We start from the raw sequence: 9,515 nt of genomic DNA, 5'->3' as shown, positions 1-9,515 counted from the left end.
TTGGTAATTTGGTATTGTCATAGATTTAGGGTGTAACTGGATTGGTATTTTTTGGAATAAAACTGTTTGGAATAGCTTATTCCAAGAGATTCCAAAGAAAATACACCATTTAAGTGGAATTAAAAACAATTGTCATTCCATTAATTCCTGTGAGATAGGTGGAACCAAATGGAATGTAGTTATAATCATTTCATGATAAAAAAAAAGAACGTGAATGACTGGAATGGAATCAAACTAAATCAAAAATAAAATTTTAATTAAGTTTAAATATTTTTTTAACTTACTTATCGCAGTCAGATAGTTGATTTGTTAAGGTTTTAAAATTTAAAATCTGTTCTAGTAGATTTTTAAGGTTTGTTACTAACTAAATAATAGCAACATCTTCTTCTTATTTAAACATTAATACGTAGACTATCAAACCCACCGATCAAAATTTGCTTTCTCCTAGTATGTCTTATTTCCTTTTATAATTGTTATGCTGTTTGTTTCTGAGAAAAAAAAGCTTAAATTTTACTGTTTCTTGATCGATATGTTGTATATAGCCTAGTACATTTTGTTTGCTACATTTCCAAGTTGTGTACAAATGGTTACATTATTGTTTCTTTTTAACATTATTTAATTTAAATTAAAAATTAATTTCATTCCATTCTATTCCTTAAAAAAGTTACCATTTGTGTTATAAAAATATTTTTCTGCAATTATCCATTCCACTTATTTTATTCCATAACTTCTATCATTCCATTAGGTGGCATTCCATTTTTTTCAATTCCTTGCATTCATAGCATTCCTAAACTTGATTACCAGTTACACCCTTATATTATGTCGTCACGGAGAAAACGTAGAAATTATGTTGAAGAAAGGAAAACAAACTTGCATTCAAGAAAAAAAATAGAGCAGGAAAAAGAAAATAATAATTATTTTTTGGTAAATTATTTTACCCAAAAAAGTCTGAGATATATATCTCCTCTACGTAACATGTTCAACTTGATTGTTTTAACTTTATCTTCTTTTTAATTCATAACAAGAGTCTCCTATCCTTTGTCACCGGATTCCCTAAAGAACTTCCCTATATATACTCATTCACTTCTTTCCCATGTCAACAAAAAAAAACACAAACATCACATATTATACATATAAACATAAAAAACACATATATAAGATGTCTTGTAATAAGAAATCATTATTATTCGGCAACAAAGTCGTAGTTATACTTGTATTCCTCTTATGTTTGGTTCACTCATCCGAATCACTTCGACCATTGTTTGCATGCAACCCAGCAAACGGGTTAACCCGGACGCTCCGGTTCTGTCGGGTCAATGTACCGATCCACGTTAGGGTTCAAGACTTAATCGGACGTCTCACGTTGCAGGAGAAGATCCGCCTCCTCGTCAACAATGCCGCCGCTGTGCCACGCCTTGGCATTGGAGGCTATGAGTGGTGGTCCGAGGCTCTTCATGGCGTTTCCGACGTCGGTCCCGGAGCTAAGTTCGGTGGTGCTTTCCCTGGTGCCACCAGCTTCCCTCAGGTCATCACCACCGCAGCTTCTTTCAACCAGTCTCTATGGGAAGAGATCGGACGGGTGAGAATAAATGAATACTTTTTCTTACAAAAAAATAAAATAATGAAGGAATATTTGCTGATTAAAGAATATGCATTTTTGGAAAATAAGAATTCTAAATTTTGTGATTTCCTTACGTGAATAAACGACATCAACATCATAGCGGTCAGTACACGAGAGTTTGATTAGCGGGATGCTCTATTTTTATGTTTTATTATGTTTATTCCTTTGAAATTTATACTTATGTTATTTTTATTTGACTGTGATATGAGTCTATCGAATAAGTCAGACAGGTAGGTTAGAAATTTAGAATACAAACTTCTAAACCAACAAATATATTTCATGTGTATTAAACGGGAAATTTTATTTCGTTAAAGATTATATATATTACGTAGTATATATGTTAACTATCTGCGATATTAATAATTATGTGCAAGCTTTTACCAAAAAAAAAAAAATTATGTGCAAGCTAGCTATAACCAGCGAAGGAATAAGATACTTTTGTTAACATATGGTCTATATACGGAGAATATATATATTTCTTTCAATATAAATCCAAGGTGTGTTGTGAAGAAATATATTAACTAAACTTGGCATGATTTAAATCAATTAAAAGGTGGTGTCTGATGAGGCAAGGGCTATGTACAATGGAGGCGTGGCCGGTCTGACGTATTGGAGCCCAAATGTGAATATACTGAGGGATCCACGGTGGGGCCGAGGCCAGGAAACTCCCGGAGAGGATCCTGTCGTGGCCGGAAAATACGCAGCCAGCTACGTTAGGGGACTTCAGGGTAACGGCGCCGGTAACCGCCTCAAAGTCGCCGCATGTTGCAAACATTACACAGCTTATGATCTTGATAATTGGAATGGCGTCGACCGTTTCCATTTCAACGCCAAGGTAAACTTTACACATTTAATCTTTTCTAACAACACATTTATTGATTGGGTCTCTATTTTTCTTACAACTTTATGGTTTGTTATTTACTAAAACTTCAGTATTTTCTTTTAGAAAATATAAACGAAATAATGAATGAGCAAAAAAATATATTGAATTTTCTGCTAAAACATATAAGTTTACTTTCTAAAAATAAGTGGCTACTTTATATCGTTTTCAATTACCTATAGCTCCACGTAATGAATTGAATGTGACTGGATACGTTTTCTTGCAAGGCTTATCATCTTTTATCTTGTTTCGTGATCAGAGTCGTTAGACCTCAGAAAATAGTTTATATCTAGATATATTGCAATCGTTAGTCGTTAGTTATTTATAGTTCCGTAGAATATGCGTCACTTCGTAATCCTGCAAACGACTTTTTCATCCGCCTGAATTGAATTTTGCCATCAAATGGGTAAACATGGATATGTACATGCGTGTCACCGTCAGACACAAACAAGCACTTGCCTAACATTATATACCAGCTAAGCCAATAGGCAGTGTGACTTCGAGTGATGTGGCATATGCGTAGTCTTGTGTTTATAATGGTGGAGAATCTTATCCTTATTGGTCATGTGGACCAACTAGGCCAGCCTTCCTTGCCTTTTTCTTGTTCGTCCAAATATATACTTTAAATTATATATCAAATAACAAAAGAAAAGATTCGTTTCTCTAACTTAATAATAATAATTCAAAACATAATAACATGCTTTGCTAATGTAGATAGCTAATAATTTAATTATTTTATACGTTTTTGATTCATTTAGGTCAGCAAACAAGATTTAGAGGACACGTACAATGTGCCATTCAAATCTTGTGTTTACGAGGGAAAGGTCGCGAGTGTTATGTGCTCATACAACCAAGTCAATGGAAAGCCAACTTGTGCTGATGAAAATCTCTTAAAGAACACCATTCGTGGTCAATGGCGTCTCAACGGGTAAGATTAAAAGTTGTCATAATCAACGGTTCAGATTTATTTGATACCTCTTCTCATACATCAGCTCAATTATAATGCATGCAGGTATATTGTATCAGATTGTGACTCCGTCGATGTTTTCTTTAACCAACAACACTATACCACAACTCCAGAGGAAGCAGCTGCTGCCTCCATTAAAGCTGGTGAGTTGTTTTCCACCGTCGATCTTTAAATCCACAAGAACCGGTGATCACTTTTGATGACAAAAGATATCATGTCGTTTTTGCAGGTTTGGATTTGGACTGCGGGCCGTTTTTGGCGATCTTCACGGAAGGAGCTGTGAAGAAGGGATTATTGACGGAGTACGACGTTAATTTAGCACTTGCTAATACCATAACGGTCCAGATGAGACTTGGTATGTTTGATGGCAATCTTGGGCCGTATGCTAATCTTGGGCCTAGAGATGTTTGTACTCTAGCCCATAGACATTTAGCCCTTGAAGCGGCCCATCAAGGAATTGTGCTTCTCAAAAACTCTGGTCGTTCTCTTCCACTCTCCCCTAGGCGTCACCGCACTGTTGCAGTGATTGGGCCCAACTCCGACGTCACTGAGACCATGATCGGAAACTATGCAGGTAGATAAATAGTCCAACAAAAATAATTCGAGATACATATTATTTATCAATAACAACATTTTTATTTTGACAGGGAAAGCTTGTACCTATACGACACCGTTACAAGGAATCTCAAGATATGCTAGAACACTTCACCAAGCTGGTTGTGCAGGCGTGGCTTGCCGAGGGAACCAAGGATTTGGTGCGGCAGAGGCGGCTGCACGTGAAGCAGATGCGACGGTTCTTGTGATGGGATTGGACCAGTCGATAGAGGCTGAGACACGAGATCGAACCGGGTTGCTATTACCAGGTTACCAACAAGAGCTTGTTACACGAGTAGCTCAAGCTTCTAAAGGTCCAGTGATTCTGGTCCTTATGAGTGGTGGCCCCATCGATGTTTCCTTTGCTAAGAACAATCCACGTGTTGCTGCCATCATCTGGGCCGGGTATCCGGGTCAAGCTGGTGGAGCTGCCATCGCCAATATAATCTTCGGTGCTGTTAACCCTGGTACGTCCTTATCAAATTACATACAATTATGATTTATTATATTCTTATAAACCAAAGTAAAATTAGTTTTATCACATATCCGAACTAAAATATCATAATTTAGCAGCTAAAAATTAAATAATGTATGCATCTTTTGATAGGAGGGAAGCTACCTATGACATGGTATCCACAAGATTACGTAGCAAAAGTGCCAATGACGATAATGGCTATGAGAGCATATGGAAATTACCCAGGAAGAACCTACAGATTCTACAAAGGTCCAGTGGTGTTTCCATTTGGGTTCGGTTTAAGTTACACCACCTTCACTCACAGTTTGGCCCAAAACCCATTAGCCCAACTATCAGTTTCATCCTACAAACTCAACTCTGCCATTTTCAACTCCTCATCTAACTCTATCAAAGTGTCTCATGCCAACTGTGGAACGTTTCCAAAAGTGCCTCTCCATGTTGAAGTATCAAACACAGGTGAATTTGACGGAACCCACACGGTGTTCGTCTTTGCTGAGCCGCCGAAAAACGGGATAAAAGGATTGGGTGTGAACAAACAATTGATAGCGTTTGAGAAGGTTCATGTCACGGCAGGAGCAAAACGGACCGTTCAAGTCGATGTTGATGCTTGCAAGCATCTTGGTGTAGTAGATGAGTATGGAAGGAGGAGAATCCCAATGGGTGAACATAAATTGCATATCGGTGATCTTAAACATACTATTTTGGTCCAACCGCAACTTTAAAAGAGCCATACAAAAAAGAAGCAACAAATAAGGAAACGAAGTGGAGTGTTTCCTTTTATTTATATGTTACATTATATATAGAGATATAGGTTATTTTCTTGAGAAATTACTCAAGAAATGGTTCAATCCGAAAAGAAGCACCAAAGGGTTGCTTCTTGGATTTGTGTGTTTTATTTCTTCTATTTTTCGTCATCAATTGTCAATGTTACTGTAACTTGTGGCTCCCAAAATAAGAAAGACATAGGGGGCCCTTGTAAAATGTTGAAACTAAGGAAAAAAATGAAGATAATGATAATTTGATATATACAGTATTTCTTTGTTTTTCTTCTCTCTCTATGGTGTTGTATGCGTGAATAATTAGCAATATTTTTGCAGATTAATGTTACATGCTGTGATCATGTTGGTGTGAGGTGGTAGCACTGGCGGATCTATCCGGGATAAAATTATAAAACATGGTTTAATACTTATATAAATTTGAACTATCAACAAGTGCATTGTAAGAAATCATTAAAAAATACACCAATTTATAAAATTCATGGTGGGCAGCTGCTCTCCCACTCTTCATGTAGCTTCGCCTCTAGGTAGTAGTGACCAATGTGACCATAGCTTTGTGGTAGGTAACTTAACGTTCGAAAAAACAAAGCCTTGAGTTCGAATATTGGTCATCACTTCCCTCCTCTGTTTCTTCCAATAATTATTTGATTTAACATTAGAGGCATTCTCAAATGCCTTCTCTTTTTAAACAAAAAAAAATGTTGGTGTGGTGGATGGAATTTTAATAAGTGTTTTTATTCGTATCTGAGTTTTAGGTTTGGTTTGAATAATAGGTTTCGAGATCCTTCCTTTGGCTATAGCAAACAACTTATTTCGTGTCTCGTCTTGAGATTACTTTTTAGGTTTGATTTTTCTTCTTCTTCTTCTTCCAAATATGGTTTATTTTCATGTCAGCCAATAAATGGTTTAAAATAGGCAAAGTAAAAACGCAAAAAAGAGGAGGTTGGTGACTTGTACTCAACTGCTACAAAATTCTCCTCTGCATTTTTGACCCTCTCTATACTAGACTAATCTCTACTTACTTGCACCACAAGTCTTGAAATTCTCGATAGACACCTAAATAGATGTATGGAACTATATAAAATGATTTATACTAGTATGTTCTTGTTCTAAAAATGGCATTGTCACTCATCAGAAACCTCCGGATATCGGTTACCCTTGTCGTTTTTTCCTTCCTCTTAACTACTTTTCCAGGTTTGTTGCTCATTTTACACACCCACATATGTTACTTCTGCCAAAAGTAGGCTTTCATTACTCTTTATCTAAATTTTATAGGGATCGCTTACGATGACGAAGACGATTCAGAAGGAGGTGTAGGTGGAGGTGGCGGGCCAGGATTTGGCGGTGGTGGAACAGGTGTGGGAGGCGGAGGGATAGGCGGTGGTGGCACAGGTGTGGGAGGTGGTGGTACTGGATTTAGCGGTGGAGGAGGATTGGGTGGCAGTAGCGGTGGAGGGACAGGTTTTGGAGGAGGAGGACTAGGCGGCGGCGGAGGGACAGGTTTTGGAGGAGGAGGACTAGGTGGCGGCGGGTTAGGTGGGAACGATCAACCGGAGATAGTTGCGAAAGCTTTGGAGTGCTTAAATGAGAAACACGTAATATGTTTTACTTGCAACACAAGAATCTGCTACCTTAAATCTAAATTTAAAAGCACATTTCGAGTTTCAACTAAGTTATTCTAAGCTGGTTTGTATAGGATTAGTTCAGATTTTCTCAATTGAGAATACATCTAAGTAATATTAACAAAATAGCTAGATGTTAGTCAGATGTTTTATAGGGAATTAAGCCGCCTAAACCGAGTTTTAGAACACCGCTTATAAATCAGTTTTGATTGGCTGAAAAATTAGCTAACAGAGAGTGCGAGGATGAAATGCAGATTTACAGAGAGTGCGAGGATGCATGGAGGCTAACGTTAAACGGAGACCTGAACATTCCGATGGCGAGGGCGGAGGAGTTCTGCGAGGGACCATGCATCTCCGAAACACATTTGGCTTTGAATTGCATTGACGAGATTGTTCACCACTTCAGATTCTTCAACAGAGCCACCGTTTACAACATCCGTGAAACCCTCAAGTCCGGCTGCAGCTACGGACCTGAACGAGGTTTTGATTTCAGAGACCATGTCTTGATCTGGTCTAGATTGGTTCTTTTGTTTCTTGTTTTAAAGTTTAGTTCAAATTTGCATGCAGGCATTTTCAACGTTCTAGAGCACATCGAAGATGAAGAAGAAAATGGAAATGAGAGAATGAAGTCAAGGTCTGGACCGTTGCTTGGGACTGTGTTGTTCATCATTGCCTTGCTTCTTTAAGAGATGTCTTAATGTTTAATCTTTAGCTATTATCTTATAGATGTTGCTTATTTGACAATTACAATATTTATAAATCGATCTCTTTGTATCTACAGAGAGACTATCTAATCGAGGAGTACTTTTATATAGTTTCTTCTTTCTTGTTTAAGGAAAACAAAATTTGGGTTGTTTGTATTAAAAATATTTTACGAGAAGCCAGTTTTTTTTTTATAACGTTGATTTATTATGATATTACATTTATCAGAAATATTATATAGACGATTCGACAACCGACAATACTATCTGTCTTCTGTAGTCTGCATTAATAAATCGCTCATTTCCGGGACTTGAAACCTGGATTTCCTGTAATCTGCAGGAAATTGCATAGTCTGAAGTTTGAATCTCAGATTTGGATGTAAATACCTTTAAACCTTAACTATTAGGCTACGGTGCTTCCACGATGAAAAGCCAGTTTAGTGTTGTGATTAATTTTGTAGGCTCACAGTAATTTTATTATTTCAGAATTTAACATATTAAGGAATTGGGTTATTTAAAAGTCGTCTGGTTTCCAACAGTTGGATCTACCATTCTCTCCAATTGTGCTAACTTTGAAAAGAACTATCATATGCTGATCCATTGTTACATAAAATCAATTAGCTAAATTAGTATGAATATAATTTAGCTTTACTCAGTGGCGGCCCCAAGAAAACTTTTATGTGGGGTCAAAAAGGTTAACAGTGTGGTAGAGCCTCTACTAACAAAATAGTGAAAAATATAGGTCTAGATCTTCTCGTGTGTGTGTGTGTGTAAAAGAATATACCGTTTCTCAGTATTATAATATCGAACGCATATTCGCTTGTATTAATTTTGAGCAGCTAGACAGTCACTTGAATCTAAAGTACAATTTGATTGGCTATGGGTTAAAGATCCAACTTCTGTTCGCCTTTAAATTTTCATATGATCATAATGCGTTTCACACGAAATACCGATTGTAATATTGTATCAACGTTTTCTCCCTTTTTGGTAAATCGTGTGAACGGTAACTTTAATTTGCTTTAAGCTAATTGTGGTAAAATATCCAAGTATGTTTTTCATTCTCTTCTTAATCTATTTACGCATAATCGTATTTGTTCATATCATAGTGAATCTTTGCGTGCTTATTTACCTTTTTATAATTTGTCTTTTTAATGATGGACACAAAATGAATCCAAAATTGATAATTTTGTGCGTCCTTAAATCTCAACCAATACAAATCCGCATGATCCTAGTTTCGCAGGATATACAATTAATTCAATCAAAAGTGATCAAGTTTGATAAGTTTCATGGGCTTCCGACTTAAAATTATTTGGCGGTAAGTGGAGTTGCATAAGTCTTTTATATATTACTCAAGTCCCTTACATATTTCCAATGTGAGATCTTTTTCTAACACCCTCTCTCGAAATAATAGTGCATATAATCATTAATCTCGCAAAATCCATCATACCCCTCCGAGACAATGCTTTATTTCCTAGCAATCTCGGCGGAATTGAGTTTTCTATGGGTCATCAGCTAATGGAATGATCGGACCACTGTCCGGGCCATATTAATGGGTCAAAGTGTGAACTGGCTTTGATACCATGATAAGTTTCATGGCTTCCAACTTAAAACCAATTGGCGGTAAGTGGAGTTGTCCAAATCCTTTATATATTACTCAAATCCCTTACATATTTCCAATTTACGTATTTCTAATGTATGATCTTTTCTCTAACAAAGTTGATCGCACAATGTAAACAAATTACAATCAGTGCAATTAATGTTTTTTGGTGAATAAGTCGATTGCCTTGGACATTGCATAATATGATTTCTTTCTAATTATGCGTTTTACATCTCTAAAAATATGATTTTTTTTATGAGTTTTTTTTTCTAAACATTTCTG

The 9,515-nt window shown here is 36.6% G+C and overlaps 2 protein-coding genes across 2 annotated transcripts; both read left to right on the top strand.

Moving 5' to 3' along the window:
• Positions 1–1,085: 1,085 nt before the first annotated feature.
• On the top strand, positions 1,086–5,583 carry LOC106306067 (beta-D-xylosidase 1). Its single transcript, XM_013742531.1, has 7 exons — positions 1,086–1,579; positions 2,175–2,456; positions 3,260–3,429; positions 3,514–3,611; positions 3,698–4,042; positions 4,116–4,529; positions 4,670–5,583. Exons 1-7 carry the CDS (start codon positions 1,094–1,096, stop codon positions 5,257–5,259), a joined length of 2,385 nt encoding a protein of 794 aa, XP_013597985.1. The 5' UTR covers positions 1,086–1,093; the 3' UTR covers positions 5,260–5,583.
• An 817-nt stretch (positions 5,584–6,400) lies between these two features.
• Positions 6,401–7,780, top strand: LOC106305040. The gene is made up of 4 exons (XM_013741419.1): positions 6,401–6,507; positions 6,589–6,908; positions 7,190–7,415; positions 7,503–7,780. The coding sequence occupies exons 1-4, from the start codon at positions 6,429–6,431 to the stop codon at positions 7,619–7,621; spliced, it is 744 nt and encodes a 247-aa protein (XP_013596873.1). The 5' UTR covers positions 6,401–6,428; the 3' UTR covers positions 7,622–7,780.
• The last annotated feature ends 1,735 nt before the right edge of the window (positions 7,781–9,515 follow it).

This window comes from Brassica oleracea, chromosome C7 (assembly GCF_000695525.1).
Source record: "Brassica oleracea var. oleracea cultivar TO1000 chromosome C7, BOL, whole genome shotgun sequence".
Taxonomy (NCBI): Eukaryota; Viridiplantae; Streptophyta; class Magnoliopsida; order Brassicales; family Brassicaceae; genus Brassica; species Brassica oleracea.
The sequence above is the reverse complement of the archived record's forward strand: the minus strand, read 5'-3'. Positions and strand labels throughout refer to the sequence as shown.